Source organism: Lonchura striata, chromosome 2, assembly GCF_050655825.1.
Source record: "Lonchura striata isolate lonStrDom1 chromosome 2, ASM5065582v1, whole genome shotgun sequence".
Classification (NCBI taxonomy): domain Eukaryota; kingdom Metazoa; phylum Chordata; class Aves; order Passeriformes; family Estrildidae; genus Lonchura; species Lonchura striata.
This window is the reverse complement of record NC_140704.1, coordinates 114,538,102-114,556,668: the sequence shown is the minus strand read 5'-3', so window position 1 is coordinate 114,556,668 and position 18,567 is coordinate 114,538,102. Positions and strand designations below refer to the sequence as shown.

The following is an 18,567-nucleotide window of genomic DNA, read 5'->3' as shown; positions in this document are numbered from 1 at the left end:
CTGCTGAGGTAGAAAATTTTCCTGAAAGCCTCTCTGTTAATGTGAGTGGAAAGGATCTGACAGAATTGTTCCAGAGTGAAAAACAAAGGTTTTTTTTGCAAAAAACTGCTTCATTTTACCAACATTATAAAATGGAAAAAAAAAAAAAAGAAGAAAATCATAGGAAATATTTTCACTTCTTTTGAGGAGTTTTCATGTCCTAGCTTTTTGTATGCCGTTGTAAGTAACAATACAATTGCTTTCATTTAAGTAATACAAGTCTTTAGATGATACTTTGCTGTGTAAATAATCAACCAAACAAGAAAATTAGATTGTAGTTTTGAAATTCTGAACTACAGAGTGACAAAAATGATCATGAAGAGTCTAATGAGTCTGAACTATTAGAGAATATTGTTACTGAGATTTATGCTGTCAACTCAATTGAACTGTTTTTATGATTATAGAGATACTCAAAATACTGGACTGACAGGGCACTTTGATCTCAGTTGCTCTTTGCTTTATGTGCCTAAATAGCAGTTGGCAACTACTGACAATGTTTTTAAATTACAAATAAAAAATAAAGAATGCTTGCAAGTCTTCTTCAAAATAGTTCTAAAATAAAACTTGAAATACAATAAGAGAATCCATTGAACTTCAGCAGAACTCCTGCTTTTTGTATATCTGGGAATGTATTGGTTTATTTTCCCAATTCTCTCTTGGGTTGTTTGTTTGTGGGTTTTTGTTTTTGATTTAGTTTTTGCGGGTTTTTTTGGTGGGGTTTTTTTTTTGTTTGTTTGTTTTTGGGTAGGTAAGATTTTTTTTCCTTATTTCTACTCTGTTGTGGTCATCTAGTGACAAGCACAATATTAAGACATACGCTTTCATATTTCAAGAGGAAACTTATACTCAGCTCTCTGGAATACAGCAAACAGGCAAATCCAGCAATTAGTACTGGAAACTTTGGGGACCCAGGTCAGAATGCGGGGTAAATGTTGTTAAGGTCATATGAAGCTCAAAGCAGCCATTTCTGTATATTCTTATGGCTTCTTCCTCTTTTGTCTCACAGTTTTACTGATGAGGGGGGTATAATGAACCTTTCAATAGCCTCTGCTCTTATGAAAGAGTAGGCAGCAATTTGCTGAGGGGATGCAGAGCTGTCAAACAATTACTTATTTTGCTTGTGCTCAGGGCTTCACCCTTCCATAAAGAAATTCAGACTGACATCACTGTTTGAACCCACTCAGCACAATAAACCTGGTGGGATATATTTTAAAGGGCTTTATTAAAAAATCCAGGTTTGGGGGCATCCAGTCTGCACAGAACTTCTTTTACTGACTCCAACTTGATCTCTTCTCTTGGCTTTTGTTTTCTGGCAAATCCTGATGAAGTAAAATTCAACACTATGCACCCACACTGGGTCCAAATGGTAGATAAGTTTAACATAATTCCTTTCAGCTCCATTTGGGTTGCAGTTTTGGCACCAAACATGCACCTAGATGGTACTCTTTGTCTGCTACTGGCACAGCACCAGATTCTTCATGCTGCCAGGAACAGTGGCAGCTGCTGCTTTTTATGCTAAAGCATAAGCCTCTTCCTGCTGGACAGGGAAGAGGAGAGTGCAAGATCTCTTAGGTTACCTCTTTTTTAAAGAAAAGACTTCACTTTTCTCCCTTTCACAATACATTGCAGTCTCAAACATCTTTGTTGCTGATGTGTTTTGTGCAGGGTCGGAATTTTAGTGACCCTCAAACGTAAGAGTCCTATTTGCCTGCCTGAATCCTATTTGCTTACCTGTCTCCCAGCCTTCCTCAGTTCCTAGCTTCTTATCAATAAACTGCTCTGCAGTCTGGAGTCCTCTTTGGGATGAGCACCACTGGTGCTGTCGGACTGAGAATTGTTCCTGCAGTGCTTGCCCAGAAATGGAGCTCTAAGCCATGTTCTGGGTGCCAGATGACATTTTGCCTCTTAAATATGATCCTATATGAGTCATAAAAACTTTAAGAAGAATTGCAGTTTTTCTGCCTTGAGAACTGCTTGATAGAGTCTTTGCCATAAAAAGCACCCTGGAGGTTTCTCCAGAATAAGGGGAAAACCAGGGATTTTTCTCCCCAGAGGCAGTAAGGGCTCTGTGTTCTGAAGTGCAAATGCTAAAGAGCAAGGATGAGCTAGACACATAGTAGTAATAAGGCCACTGTGCACCCAGTGAGCTTTCAAACTGGTTATTTAAGCAGTACCCTCCTAATAGACATGCTCCTTCATCTCCTTGCTGTGCATATGCAGGGACAGTTGCTCTGCAGGCAAAAAAGTAAATGTGCAAGTCACTCATGAAGCTTTATAAATGAGCCCTCCTATAATGCTGTGACTGATAGGGCAGTATTATTTTTCTGATGGTTGTTGATGTCATGGAGTGGCAGTTGTTCACTGCTCTGTTATTTAGCATTATAATTGAATAGAATAGCTTCCTGTTTTGTGCCTCCAACAAGAAGAGATGTTTAACTATGGAAAATTGTGAATTACTGAAATGTTTGTTTAATAATGAAGTAAGATTTACAGCCTGGCTAATGCTGATTCCACTGTGTATGTGCATGTGTATATCAGAATTACTGTACTCTTGTTTACAAAGCTAAGGATCAGTTTTCTCTGTTTCTTTTTCTTTTCATAAACTCATGCAGTGAGTGATCATATGAAGTAGTTCCTGTCCTATTCCTCCACCACTGAAAATAACAGTAAGGAATTTGTTGATAAGTATCACTGAAACTGATGGACATTTCAGATTTAAATTCAATGCAGTGAGTTCCACAGCTGAATTCACAGAAGGCAATGCCATCAGGAAAGCATATATGTTATTGTTATTGAGGTTAACTGAAGAGGAAAATTAATACATGTTCTTGTAATAGACCAAATGCAGTCTCACTGGGAATAAAAGGTTGGAGCTCTGTGTACACCATGCTTCTCTGTCCTCTGGAAAGGCTCTTGCCCACCTCTTAATTCCTGTGTTTTGTTTCCTTGATACAGGACAGTGGAAACGGAAAGAGTGGCAGTAATTTATTTTGAGGAGCAGAGAAGGGTGCTTGAGATTAATACAGGTTCAAAGAAAGACTGGATACTTGGAAGGAAAAAAACATGTTGAGTATCAGCACATACCTGGAAGCCACATCCTACTTAGGAAGATTGTGTTTGAAATTATTAAGGACTCAGCAATCCACAGGAGGAAGAAATGCATATGCTCTTCTCTAAACATCTCATAACCACTGATTAGGAGATAGGATACTGGACTAAATGGGTTTTTTATCTCACAAACTATGACCATTCTTATGCTTTATGAAATGGGAAGGTCTGAGATCACCTTGGTACCTCCATTAATTCAACTCCTGTTCTATATAACAATTTGAAAAGGAATGGAGATGATTAATAGATAGGGTTGATTTGGACTGGCTTTTATGTATTGAACTTATGCTTCAAATATGAATTGTGATGTAAATGAAGCATAATCAGATACATAACTGTGACAAATTAGTATTAAACAGTCCTTGTGAAAAGTGGTGGGAGTGAAATGTGTCCTTGCCCTTTTATCAGTTCATTTAGAAAAGTCTCTATAATATTTTATACTACAGAAGTTTCTGTGAGTCAGCACTGTACACCACCTTTTGTCTGATTCATGGTGTTCCTCTTCCAAACCTGCCTGCTGTCTATTGCCACCAAAAGAGTGTTTTTTTCATTAGTCCCCATTAGGAAGGTTGCTTTGGTGTTGTGGAATTGTGGAAGGAATTTAACTTAGTTTATAATGTTTGCTTATGCAGCATATTATTTTCATTAAAGTTGAATTTTAACGTAGTAAATAAAGCACATGCACTGATTGAAGCCAAAGGTTAAGAAGAACAGCATGACAATTCAAAATTGATATTGAACCTGCCACTCTCTGGTCTGCAGTACTGCCTCTTGCATGTGACCATGTTCAAATGGATTGGATTGCTAAGGGTGTAAGGCGGTGTTTTCAAGGTCTGGGCTGATGGTATCCAGCTCAACAAGATTAAAGCAACCTTCATCATCCAGGATTTTGGTAGACAATCTTTAAGAGTGGGTGTTATGACAGCCTGCATTTGCACAGCAAGAAGTTTCAGTCTCACTCATCCCACTCAGCTCATTCACTTCCAATCTCCTCCTTTTAGAAGGAACAGTTACCCATCTTGCTGCTCTCAGAGATTCTCTGTCGACAAGCAGCCCACTCAAAATGTTCATTTAACCTGAGTGCCTGGTACCTTGGAGATTTCACAGTGTCTGTCTGCATGTGGGCCCTCCCCCATCTCTATTCTTTAGAGCAGAACAAACAAAGTGGCCCCAACAATTGCCTTGTTCTTTTGATGTGGTTAATCAGACTCATTATTACTAGGAGTAGTTTTGGTTTGTAGGGTCCCCTCATGAAGTCAGACTGTCTCAAAATAGCCAAAGGTGTTGTAAGGTTAATTGCCTTTCCTTTTTTTTTTGATTGGTTTCTTAGCAGGATTTCTGCCCTTTAAGTGGAGCTGAAATTCCGTGTGGCTGTATGATTGCAGGACTGTGCCACACTACTGCTGTTAGAGCTGAAGCCCAGCCCTGTGCATTACTGACTAGTAAAATGTGTTTCAGGTAGTTGAAATGTCAGCCGTATAAACTGTTAAAGCATACTCTAAATCTTAATTGCATTCTCTCCTGAGAAGTAATTTGAAAGAGGGTCAGAATATATTCAGGGATTTGTCTTTATGTAGAATGGCTTGCTAATTCATTCCTGTCTTACCTGCAAGGAATGTGAGAATTCTGGATGATTTAGAGTATGAAATTGATAGCTAAGAGATCCTTTAGAACATCTGGAGATTTTTCTCTCAAGGAGACAAGTGAGAGTATGTATTTGTACCTTGGTTAGCGATTCACAGTACTTAATGACACTTAGAATTCAGATCTTAAATATGTGCTCTCAGAAAACAAGTGTTTGATGAACTTGTTATTCCAGCAAGATTTGGTGCACACTTCAACTTGCTTTCCTTAAGAAAGCACTCTTACTGAGAATGGTGTTGAGCATTTGACATATCTGGTCTGAAGACAGCTCCTTCTGTGTAGAATGACTGTATGTTGTAACCAGAGACTCTCTAATTATAGCTATCTATGTTGTTGGCCCATTCATAAATCTAGAGATGGTAGGAGAATGTAGGAGAACATTCCTATAAATTAAGACCTAGTTCCCTGCTCTAAATGAGAATGTCCTTAAAATGCCATCTGCCACTGATATCACCTTGCAGAATCTAAGATGTACAGGGAAGTTGTGTTGGAGAAGAGATTTAGGCCATGATAATATGAATGTCTGTGGCAGGTAATTGAAGTGAAGGATGCAATAGTTCCAAGCATCAAAACTTAGAGCTTCTGTTTGCTTGGGCTTTATTTGGCGTTGTCTTTTCTTCCTCCATTTCCAAATTTCCTTCAAAAGCAGAGAGAAAAGCTAACACAGGGATGACTGTTGGAAAGTTCACAGCAGGAATCTGGGATTCTCATGTGTTCAAAAATAAAGCTGGTGTCACTTTGTATCTTGCTGGTCTCAGTGGGATCTGGAAGGAGGAACTGGAAGCTGTAATGCAATATGATAAGACATTAACTTGAAGTAAAAAATTTACTTTAGATGTTGTTTTGAGAATTAGAATCATAGAACTGTAGAACAGGATTCCACTAGACCAGGTTGCCCAGGGCACCATCCAGTGTGCCTTCAACCACTCCCAGAGATAGGGCATCTACAAATTCTTGTGGCAAGTTATTCCAGTACCTCAGTAATGCATTTCTTCCTAGTCTCCTTCAGTTTAAAGCCGCTACCCCTTGTTCTGTTGATTACCTCTGATGTGAAGAATACTTGGACTAAAGGTGTCCAAAGGGTGTTGTTCAGGCCAGAGCACAGGATCAGTGTGGAGCAGTGTGCAAGGTGGAAGAAGTAGATGTTGGCACCAAGAGGTTTAAGAAATATTGGTCCATCTCTGCATAGGTGAAGGAGGCCCAAGTTTGCTGGTTTTAGATGTGAATAAGTATTTTGCAGACAGGCTTCCTTTTCAGGCTTAAGTAACAAAACTAGTTGTAGATTTACTTTCAGTATTCCAGCATTCTGGGGTAAGAGTTTGACAGCTGCACAGTTCCCAAAGACATGCCCTGCTCTGAACAAGCAGCATTTGATGGCTGATTTTCTGTCATTGCTGATACTTGTGGATAGAAGCAGCTCCTGTATCATGATGGAGATGTGAGCTCATCCCACAGCCTCATTTATGACTGCCCTAATACCCAATGCAGGGCATGGGGCCTCTTTGCTTCCCCCTGCTTTTCAGCTCCCAGTGCCTATGGCAGGCTTCTCTCAAGGTCTTTCCATAAAATTCACGCTGCAGCAATGGTTCAGACAAGAGACAGGATTTGAAAATGTGCTGCCCTTGCCTCAGTGGGGTTTTATACTGCATTCATTAGCCAGCTGTGGGAAGGGAGGCTGGAGTGCCCTCTGACCAGCAGTGGGGCTGAAGTGAGCCCAGAGAGGAATGCTGTGGTTTTCTGAGCCTCCCGTGGGAGGGCAGCTCTGCAGTTTGGTCATGGCTGCTGCCTCACATGTGCCGGGCTGAGGTGGACCTCATCTCTGGGGTGGACCTCATCTCTGTGGAGTTCCCAGCAAGGAGCAGGGGCCAGTGGCCAGAGCTGGACAAAGCCACTTCTTCCTCAAGCTCTTCCCAAGCCATCGTGCCTCTGTCTCTGTTGGATGGAGGGGTAAGAGAAGAGGCTTTTGGCATTCCCAGTTCATTGTTGCTGAGGTGTTGTGATATATGAAGGTGAGAAAACTGTGAACAAACTGCTGGTCCCAATGCTGTCTCTGCTTTAGGTGCAGCCCCACTCACCAGCTGCACCAGGAGCTGTCAGGAGATGAGGTCTCACCTCCCGCCCCTGGCAGAGGCAGTCACCACTGGGAAATGTGGTCTGAGGAACAAGTCTCCATGGATCTGTTCTTGCCCCTTGGCATCCATGTGATGTCCATGAGTGCTTGCAGTCCCTGCAGGCCCAGGAGTAGTCAGGAGGTGTTTGGGCTGTAGTTTCCTGTATCCAAGGATGAACATCAATTTCCTTTCCCCGGTGAGATGCTCTTGCCTTTCTCCCCAGACCCAGTCATTCCTGATGTGTTCCATGTTTATGATACTTTCTGAGAAACTCCTGCTTTAAAGTAGCCTTATTCTTAGCAAAAATAGACAGCTACCCAGGGAGGAGAAATGTACTAAACCTTGTAATCTAGTTACCTTGGTAACATCTGTAAGAAACTATTACTAAACCACTTTCTATTTTTTCTTCATCTCTTTTATGGAAATATATATATCTGTTTACTTGACAAAAGTGTGATTTATACCATACCCATTGTGGCCATTTTCCTGACCATTATCTTGACAAACAAGTTCCCATCTCTAAAAAGCAATGTGAAATTACTGTAAGAACAGATATTTTACTTTCTAGTAGAAACCAAGATTTGCCATCAAGTTTTTGCTAAGAAAAGCAAAGTTTTTGTGAAGAAAAGCAAAAATGTTATAAAAACTTTTCAATTGTTTCAGAGTATTACAATGCTTGATCACATTTACTCAACATAAGAATTCTTTTGAGTGATCATATTTTAGAACAAACATAAGATTATTTTTTCTTCTGCATTGGAACATTCTCACGCATTTGTAAGGTTTAGTTGTCAACCGTATGTCATACAGGGCAACAAAAAAAGAAATTAAAGCATTATTGCTAGGCAAAACTAACAGCTGTGCTTGAGAATTGGCTCTTCCTGGATCTAGCTCTTAGCACAGCTCTCATCATTTCCATTCAGCTGTCTGTGTCCTGGTAGAGGTTCCTCTGCACTGCATGAGCCAGGACACCGGAGAGCCAGCGCACAGAAGTTCCCCAGGGATCAGAGCGTGTGCTGCTGGGTAGGCAGTGCCCCCACCTTTTAGATGGTTCTTTGTATCCTCTGGTTACTCACTTGTTTCTGTCTTTTCTGCCGACAGCAGGGAATTTTCTGGGCTCTTCAAAGGGAAGAACATCCCTCACTCAGTGACCCATTCAATAACTGATTTAATTAATTTGAAACTAGCTGTCACTTTTTAAACTGTTAATCAAGAAGCCAATTATCTGTTAACAGTCCTAAGCACAACAGTAATCAAAGTGTTTCTCTGTTAAAAAATCTCTGGGATTTTTTCTGTTATCTCAGAGCTTTTAAAAGATGTGTTTTTAAATATGGAAATGTGTCTATTTTCTTTAAAAAAATTATTTTCTTTAAAAAAATTGTTTTCTTTAAAAAAATTAAGACCCTATATTAGAATTCCATTTTCTATTTTGGAATAATAAAACTTCTTATTTATTTCTGAAATTATGTTAGCATTTTAGCCTTTTATATGTGTTATGGCCTTGAAGACACAAGTCTCAGGGCATGATATAAGGTTTATTAAGGATAAATCCTGCTCTTTTTATTCACTTACATAGCTGAAATCCTCAAGCAGCGTTGCTCTGTTACAAGTTTGTTTGATGTACACATTTAAAAGTCTTATTCTAGGAATGTTATGTCTTTTATTGTATATACGTTGGTATTCCCAAGAGGTAATGTAAAAGTGATACATACCAAAGCATAGTTGGTTGCTTTTTATTGTAGCCATTTGTTATACATCTGTCTTAGAACAATAAAAAAAATGTTCCTTAAATAATTTTTTAAAAATTATGACTCAATTTATAGTGTTAGAAAATTGGAATTTTTTTTAACAGTTTACAAAACAAAGCAATTTTTAAAAAATATGTTCATACTACATACACAGTCCTGTGTGTATTTATGGCATAAAAATGTTTTTTGAGTGCAGCAAGTAAGAAAATTATTTATGATATCTTGTCTCTGTCATTCTAAGAATTTAATTGAATTAGATCACTACCCATTTATCCACTATTCTCTTTTAAAAATCTCATCTGAAAGTGGTGAATAGTTGTTTTTTGCTGTAATAATGATGGTGAGTCAACAATTTGATTAATCATGTAGTTAAAGCATGAGTATTTATGAGCACATCTGTTAAAGGATGTATCCTGATGGTTTTTTTTAAAAAAATTCCTCATGGGTATAAACATGTTAGCTTCTTTTCCATGGAAGTTGTTTAGAAGGGCCCAAAAAAGATGGTAACAATGGTGTATTAAGGTGCTTATGTATTAAGGTCCATCTCATTCCATATCTCCAGTTTCAATCTGAATGCATTCCTGACTCCTGACTTTCCAGCATCATAGTCTGCAATAAGCAAATGCTTGTAGAGCCCTGGGCAGGTGTTTGCACCATTAGCAAAACTGTGTAAATTGCCAAAACAGAGGTGCTTTAGAGAACAAGGGCAAAGTCAGTGCCAAATTCTATTGCCATTTAATCCTTTGAAAAATAAAATGTTTTGACCAAAAGATTGTTTAGAAGTAAAGAAGGGCTGAGTGGTAGGACAGGTGGCAAATTCCATTACTGACAAGAAAAGGATACACAAATCCATAATCCATGTGAAGACACCTATTAAAATCATACAATCCAGCCATAAAATCTTAAGGGTAACAATGACACATGCACAGTTTTTGGATGGAGATTTCAGGTTTATAATTTAGTCCACTATTTATCAATATTTTAAAGTATATTATAACACACAATGAATGAAAGAAGTGAATGGGCAGCTGAACAAAATGAAGACAGGATCTTTATATATATCTTTATCTTTATGGAATCAGCTCTTCTAGTATAATCTCTGCTGCCAGCAGTGAACACATCAGATGTATTTACAGTGTTTCTCTGCAAGAAGATATTTATGGATATGACAACGCTGTTCTGCACACTTAAAACCTGAGATTCAGATTCTCTCTGAGTACCATGTGCACCTCGGTTCATTTCAGAAATATGTAATAGTGCAGTAATGAGTATGGTATAAGAATCTAAATAGATCCATAGGCATATGGACAGCCAGATTGATCAAGGCAGACTTTATCACTTTGTCCCTAAAAAATCCTTTGTGATTATCCTTTATGTACACAGTGGTTCTAAAGTGCTAGCCCAGACAATTTCCCTTTACATAATAATATTTTATAGATTTACTTAAAGCATGGAGGAGTGTGTTTGCACTTTCTACAGAAATTTACTGGTGCCAATAATATAAACAGCTTTTATTCTCTTTCGAAAAAAAACTGTGAATATATAAATTATTTTTAACTGGACAGAGATGATTACATGGCATGTGACTGAAAATGTATCTTTTTTAATAGATGATTCAGCTGCAGAGAGTTTTAATGGCAATGAGACCGTGGGACACAGTTCCAATGCTTCAGGGGGAACACACTGCAGGGAGATGGCAGAAACCAACAGTAATGGCAAAACAAATCTGGAGCAGGATGAGCAGCCTCTGAACCTGAGTGACAGCCCCCTCTCTGCTCAGCTGACTTCAGAATACAGACTAGATGATCACAGCAGTAATGGAAAGAACAAATACAAGACTCTCCTAATTTCTGATCTCAAGATGGAACGGGAGGCAAGAGAAAATGGAAGCAAGGTAAGATGCTTCCACATGGTCCAGATATGAAGCATGTAGTTCCCAAAAGAAAGATTTGTGAGGCCTAACTAAAGGTTATTCCCAGCTAAGCACTTAATGTGTTGTGTCTAATGTTTGTCAGCTTATTACTTAAATGCCATATGTAGATTTGTATGCTCTGTTACCCATATATGATGCATACGTACATTAAGTGTATGTGGATGCACATGGGTGAATATATATGTATAGGCAAATATATTGTGCTGACACACAGGCAAAAATGGTGTGGTTCTCCACCAGACATGAATTTTATCAATCCATTTAATAAGAACTATCTACATTACTGTTTTGAAAAATATATATATTAAAGTACATAAATAGTGTGATACATATATATATGTGTATAAATATGGAGATATATATGTATGTATATTTATAGATGGCCATCTCATCACTTCTATTATGTATCTGTAGAATTTTCATGATTTAAACCCAGCTGGCAACTAAGTACCTCACAGCCACTCTCTGACTCCTCTCTCTACTCTCTGCCTTGGTGGAGTCAGGAGGAGAATGTAAGAAGGGTAAAACCTGTGGGTTGAGATAAGAATTGTTTAATAATTGGAATAAAGTAAAGTATATTACTACTACTACTACTACTATTACTGATAATTGTAATGAAAAAGAATACAACAAAAAGCGAAAGAGGAATAAAATCCAAGAAACGCAAGTGTTGCACAATACAGTTGCTCACCACTCACTGACCAATGCCCAGTCAGTGTCTGAGCAGTGATTGACAGTTTCTGGCCAGCTCCCCCCAGGTTATATACTGGGCAGTCCTCTCTGTGGTGCAGAATATCCCTTTGGCCTGTTCGGGTCAGCTGTTCTTGGCTTGATCCCTTCCAGCCATTTGTGCACCTGCTCACCAGCCTGGGAAATTGAAAAAATCATTAACCTAGGGTAAGCACTGCTTAGCATCAACTAAAACATCAGTATGATATCAATATTATTCTCATACATAATCCAAAACACATTACTATACCAGCTACTAGGAAGAAAATGAACTCTTTCTCACCAAAACCTGGACAAGAATTAATCCATGAATGTTAAGTGTGTATGGCCAAGAGAATTCCTATCAGTGAATTATCAGCATCTGAAAGGAACTGATTTGGTTTCTTCATGATTGTGTTATGCAGGCACCTAACCTGAATTAAAACTGACAAGTTTGCTTTAAGAACCTGTAATCCCCTGAGGGCTTTTCGCTGTAGTTTCTATTATGTGGGCAAGGATAAGCAAGGGTGTTATTTTGTAGATAAAGACAGATCTTACAGATTAAGTTAGGTAGCTTTCTAGGATGGTGTTTTTCTTGAGGGCCTACAGTAGAGAGGGTGAGTAAATGGCATGTATCATAGAATTTACCCATTGATCTTACTGGTCACAAGTTCCTTTTTCTTTTTTTTTTTTTTTTTAAGTATCTGATGATCTGATGGCTTACCATTTTTACAGCAGCAATAATAGGATGTGAGTCCTGGATCCAAAGGCTATTAATGCTAGTCACTAGCTTTCAGTAGCCTGACAACATAGATATACCTTGAATAGGCACAATTTTTTACAGGGCTTTGAAACAGGAGTGTTAAAATCCTTAGACATACTTGGAAAGGGATAACATATGACTGATATCTAGAGAACAACATTTAATCATACTGAGGTTTTATCTCTTACCTTCATTACCTTTGGAGTAAAAATAAAAACTTGTAATGATTTTGTAACTTAAGTGTCTAAGTATTAGTGGATAGAACAAAGGGAGGCTAAATGGGAAATTGTTAGTCTTTCTCATGGCCCTTAAGCAAACCATGTGTCCCAACACCTTCTCTGTGAAGTATTTGTGAAAAACTGTTTATCTGTACAGAATACTTTTTTCTCACAAGCCTGCATTTTGTGAAAAATGTTCTGACTAGCTGTATTCTCAGCCTGTGTATGAACCCCAGTGCTGAATTGACTCAGAATTTTGAGTTGCATAGTGGGTCCCAAATTGGCTGATATGAATGGTATCTTCTTTTGCTTCAGGGCAGATTGTTCTAATGAACCTTTTATAGGCCCATCACCCAAATATTGATAGACACACAGGCTCTTTTGCCTGAGGTAGGTCATTGCTTATGCCATCACTGTTGCAAATAAACAAATAAGCTTGGCAAAGATGGGGAGGAGTCTTAATGTGACACTCATTTATAGCTAAGACAAGAATGTAGCCTAATGTTCACTTTCCAATTTGAGTCAGTTCCAACTCAGATGCAAGAAAAACATATCAAAAAGTGTTAAAAATCCATAATAAATTTAGATGACAAACAAAGCCATCTCATTCTTTACAAATTTTAAGAGGCCAGAATCATCCCCCACATCAATACATTCTTTCACATTTGCTGTCATCCTGCCCACTCTATATTGCCAACAATATGCAGATTTGTCTCTTCTTTTTGTCCTAGTGAAACTCATGTTGCTGTTTAGAGTTCATTTAAGTATATGATTAATTAGATATGCAGTAAACATTATTAAATATAGAGTAAAGACTTCAGAAAGAACACAATCCTGGGATAAACAAAATTTGTTAGAAATTTGTAAGATGAGTTACTGAAGAAAATATCTACTTTCTAAGTGAGGGGAAATATATTTCAATTATTGGGCTAGTACTGGAGGAAGAAATACATTATGCTTCCTCCAACTTCTACAATGTTCCATTTAACTTGCACAAGGTGTTATTCTCTTGGGATAGTCAAGATTATGAAATTCAGAGACAAAGGAATGGAGCTAGGAGGATCTCTTGGCTGACATGTTCTGATAGACAATTTTGTATCTGCTGCAGAATTTTGATCAGAAGAAGGTGTTGATATAAAAATGGTCATTTTCCCCATCATATTTGCTTTGAAAATGTGAAAGCCAAAAGGGAAATCTTTATTGAAAATGGTTATTTTTTTGTGGAAGATAAATTTTCAGAATATTCATATTGTCCATACCTATTTGAAGCGATTATATGCTTATGCTATAGGGAAAGTTTGTGGAAATAGTGGTATTATTCTGCAAAAAAATCTTGGATATCAAAACAGGGATACTTAACATTTTCCTAGAATCAGGCCTATAGACACAGAGGACATAATTAGTGATTTGTAAGAAATGTAGAGTTTGTGTTTTTTAATAATAAACTAAGTTTTCTTGCCTGAAAAAACTCTGATAAATAACTGTGGATTAGATAACCCTGTGAACAACTAAAGTATATTATTTAAAGAACGCTTGGTTCAGTTATTTCAGAATATGACTTTTAAAACTGGTGTTAGTAGCACTCTTTAAACAAGTATGGCATTTCAGTGGACAGTGTTACTTTGAATCCTCAGTTCAGGCAGTCAGTATGTGGGGTAATCTCTTCTTTTTTCAAAAAGATCATGACCTGAGTGGGGTGGAGGGAGTTGCCAAATTCTAACAACCTTAAAATCTGATCCAAAATGTTTTACAATTCACTGGAAGTTTGTTGTGCAAGGACAAAATGGGTTTTTGTAGTGTTTAAAGCATATATGTTCACATTTATGTATATATATATATATATATTCACACACTTTAGATATATATATACTTTTATTAAGTATATATTAGGACACAGATCCTCCAGTAAGACCTAGTTGTTCACAGCAGCAGGAATTTCTACAACCATTTAGCACTAAACTGAAGTTTGTGAAATTTTGCATAAGTGCAAAAATACTTAACTGGTCTGGGTCTTTGTACTAGAAAATATTTAGAAAATATTCATCAGCAAATGCTCTGCAAATGTGGTTGTATGCATTCAAATAGTTACATGTACATATAAGTTATTTTAGATCATTACTTATGTTTGAGCCTGATGGGCTTTTTATGACTCTGGTGAAGTCTCTGTAGCACTGAGGTTTTTTATTGCTGACTCTTTTGTTGTTGCTACTTCCTGTACCATATCTTTTATTTTAAAAAGTTATTATATACCTTTATCTCTCCTAAGTATTTATTTCATTAAATACAGCAAGCCTACTCCTTTTAAATGATTTTGTCTGTTTTGCATTTGGATAACAATGTTATTTTAATATAGTATGGGAAAACAGGCTTTTGAACTCATACTTACATTATACATACTTACTCATACTTACATTATGCCATTATTTTACCTGGATTAATAAATGGTTTGTTATGTCTGTGTTGCAAGGGGCACTCCTAATATGCAAAAAATTTGTGGAATTTTCCAGATAGAAATATATGCTACTGATCATAAATGCCTGGAGAGGTATTAAAATGAGGTAACAAGGATAATACATCTGCCCATTTTGTCCACATACCTACTAGTTGCAACCAGTTTGTTTTCTTTCTTTCTACCAGATGAAATTTCTGGTAGAAAGTTGGACACCTTGAGTCTCTGGATGTATGGTAGGCTAAGTTAATATGCATTATGTTTAGCTCAGGTGTCTAATTGGCTTCTTGAAAAATTGCACAAGATAAGAAATTTTTCCTTTAAGTCTGGAGAGAAAAGCATAGTTTTAAAGGAGAGAACAGTAAATAATGATTGCTGCATACCATGACCTTTAATTATAATACTGCATTCTAATGTGCATGTCATTATAGCTACAGTTGTTCACCATGAGGCAGAATTTTCATGTAATCTCTAAAACTATAATCTTTCTGTCTCTCCTTTAATGCTGGGCTTCTGAAGTGTTCTTCAACCTTTTTTCTACAGCTTGATGTAAAGAACAGAGTTATTGTCATGGGCCATTGCCAGGGGCTGTTTGCTTCCAGCAATTGCAACTTCAAGCACTGTTGTACTGGATGTACCTACACTATGATAGGTTAGCCTGGCATGGTCTGCTTTTAACACAGGGCCCGCTCCAAGAAGGTATTTAAAGGCTGTAACCTTGTATGGCATCTGAAAGCCAGAGCATGTATGAGGTCCTGGGTGAAGTTTGAAACTCCTGCACAATACTCCAGTTAAAATTTAGTCATCTTCAGTGGTTAGTCCAGCTGCAGAATCTTGTAAAATGTGTTTTGATGGAGCTCATCATTACCCAGGGAAACCAGACACGAGTGTCCAAGCAGCCTGACCTGGTTATGCAATTATACTGGTAAGTCTGTTGTCATCTGTGGTGAATCCATCTGGTTTCCAAAAGTGCACATGAATTTAGCTACAGACAGACACCATCTACGAGGAGCAAGGTGGAGTCTTGATGTACTTCGTCCTCACTCTCCTTTTAAAAGATGTGATTGCATCTTAGCAAAAGGTGGAAGGTCATTCCTATAATCCAGTGATCATCAGATCGGATATTGAGTTTCTGAGGCAAGTGGAGTCACTGCCTGTCTAGCTCCCTGTGCCTCTGTCTGCAGATTTCCTTAGGGAAATGGCCATGGTCAGAAAATAAGGGAGCATATGGCTTTTTCTAAAGCAAATGTAATCCTTAGGAATTGCAGTGCACTTTTAATGGAGAGTGATAGAGGCCTATCGAGAAACTTATGAAGTAATTAATTTTAAAAAATTGTTAATAAAAGGTTAAACAGGTGTGCATCTACTTGAAGCAGGAGTTGAAGACTTCGGGAATTTGCATGCTGTTAAGGACAGTGTTGGAGATGTTGTTTTTGGGTGTATTTCTTTCTTTTTTTACTTAATATTTCAAATTTTTTTCCCTCCATCATCATTGATTATTTATATTAGAGTGGAATAGACAGATTTCAGCTGAATGGGAGCATTGTGCTGTGTTCCTCAATGGTTACCTCAGCTCTAAGCAGGAGGGAAGGTGGAAAGGGTAAGATAGAAGTGTCTCCTCCTCTTTTGAGGATACCACTAAACTCTACCTGTTGCCTTTTTTAGTACAAAGAAAATACTCTTTTGCCCATCTAGTTTATTTTGCTAAATGCCAAAGTTAAGATAATTAATCTGGATTGATAGTTTAGCCTGTCAGAAAGGATCCTTTGATTCCAACTAATCTCTACTCAGAATTTTTCATTGTCTCCCTTGCTTGAAGTTGGATCTCACTACCTAAATATGGCATAAGAAGAAATTAGATTTTTTTTGGTTTATTTGTTCTAACTGGCATATTTTATTCCATTTCCATGGTCAGATAGAAAGTGTTCAAGCAATGCCATATTTTACTGACTGCTGTTTTGTTTACGAAAATATCTTTAGAGTCTGCAGTCCAGGGGTTTGACAGCCTTATTTTATGGCTTAATTGTTAGGACTAGGAAGAGGCTTAGCATGAAATACTGTTTGCTGCTGTCATAACTTATGAAGAGTGGAGCAAAATCTGGTGAAAGGTTTGTCAGAACCTGGCAGGACATATTACTACAAGCAGGGACATACTAGATTTTGAGCAAACAACAGGAGTGGGGCAGAAGGGAAAGCCGGCATTATAAACACTCTGTATCAATGAGATATCAGCCCAGAATGAGTCTGCAGTTCCACTAGGGTCCAGTCTGCTTTCACCATTCCAATCAGCACTGAGGAGAGGATGGTGACATGTTCCAGCTTTGCTTTACGAAGCTTTGCCATCCAACTTACCCAATGGGTTCCATCATTGCTGCTTTCCACTAAATCCATGGAAATGGTTACTGAGATTTAAAAGTAAAGACGATAAAAGAAGTGAACTGAAGGCAGAATCCACCCCTGCCACCATCACGTGCAGATGATACAAGCTTGAGTCTTGCATCTCACATCTTTGGTGTGTGAAGGTAGGCTCAAGTGCTCTGTTGAAGTATGTATCTTCTTTTTCTGCTATGCTCAAGTTTGTGCAAAGGTAACTGGCATGTCAGTGCTTTTCTCTTCTTGGGAGATTGATGCACTACAATAGAACATAAACCTGTTCTCCTGCGCATGGAAAACTTCAATGAAAGGTGAACAAAAGGTGTCTGCAAGCAGTTTTGTGACTTTGGATTTTTTTGCTGCCCACTCACCTACAAATTAGCCTGTTCTTTTCTCTTTCCCAATGAATTTCTGCTTCATGCATAGGAGTTTTAGAAGTTGCTCTCAAAAAGTCTGAGTTCTTTATGTTTTACTTTACCATTTTATCTGACACCTTGGTTTTACTATTCCCTACTTTTAGAAAATAAGCAAACTGAGAAAAATCACAGTTTTCTGACTCTAAAAGTCAATTTATTTGTTGTTTGGATAAAGCATGTTTGTTCTGTGAAGAAAAAAAAATATTTTTTTGCTGCTCTGTTGTGAAGAAGTTGTTAGAGGCCACTGAGAAGCTCTTTAGTACCAAAAAAAATTTGATGTTAGTTTAGTGGTTTTATAATCACTATTTAATCACTGTTCAAGCGTAGCAACTATGGTTTTATAGTGCACTGTTTTTTCCAGACTTGAATCTTCTGATTTTGGGGGTTACCCATAATAAATGGCTAAATACATCACTGTTTTGAAGAGCATGTTTTTCATGCCACTGCAGCTGCATGAAAAGAAAATCAGTGTTGTGTTTGTCAGGAAATATGGATTTTGTAGTGTTCTCTAACAGTCACATTCATCAAAGTCCTTTGTCTATGATACCATCAGTTCTGTGTCTAGTTCTTCCCATTGGAAGTACATTTAGCAGCAGGTTTTCATGTTCAGTCAAAGCTCTTGAAAGTGAAATTGATTTCCTGCAGGGCATTCATTCCAATGATGTAACTCCAGGTTAATTAAATGGAAGCTGATGATGCTACTCCAGATTTACATACCTGTAATGGAGGACACAATCTGGCTCCATATGTGTATGAAATCTCAGCTAATGGAAAGCTGGCATGGAAGAGACTAAGTTTTGATATGACCTTTTATAAATTTTCTCAGAGATTTTTTTTTCAAGAAGGAAGAGCACATGGGTCAAAGTACCAGAAAGTAGTGCTCTTGATTCCAGATGGAATGTGTGTTACTCACAGATCCAGCTGTCTATCCTCATACACTTTTACCTTTGGAGTCTTTCGTCACTCACATCGAACAACAAGCACTTGTACAAGAAGGAGATGCAGGACTTTCTCCAACTTGCTCTTAGAGGCAGGACATCAATTCAGACAAGAGAGA

General features: G+C 37.8%; 1 protein-coding gene across 5 annotated transcripts in view; it reads left to right on the top strand.

The window, feature by feature from the left end:
- Positions 1–18,567, top strand: part of NOL4 (nucleolar protein 4) — a 194,274-nt gene that overhangs the window by 105,476 nt on the left and 70,231 nt on the right. For all 5 annotated transcript variants that reach the window (XM_085572069.1, XM_077783765.2, XM_077783766.2 and 2 more), the window contains exon 6: positions 10,261–10,544. In XM_085572069.1, coding sequence (XP_085428195.1) covers positions 10,261–10,544 — 284 coding nt within the window. The remainder of the gene's footprint in view (positions 1–10,260; positions 10,545–18,567) is intronic.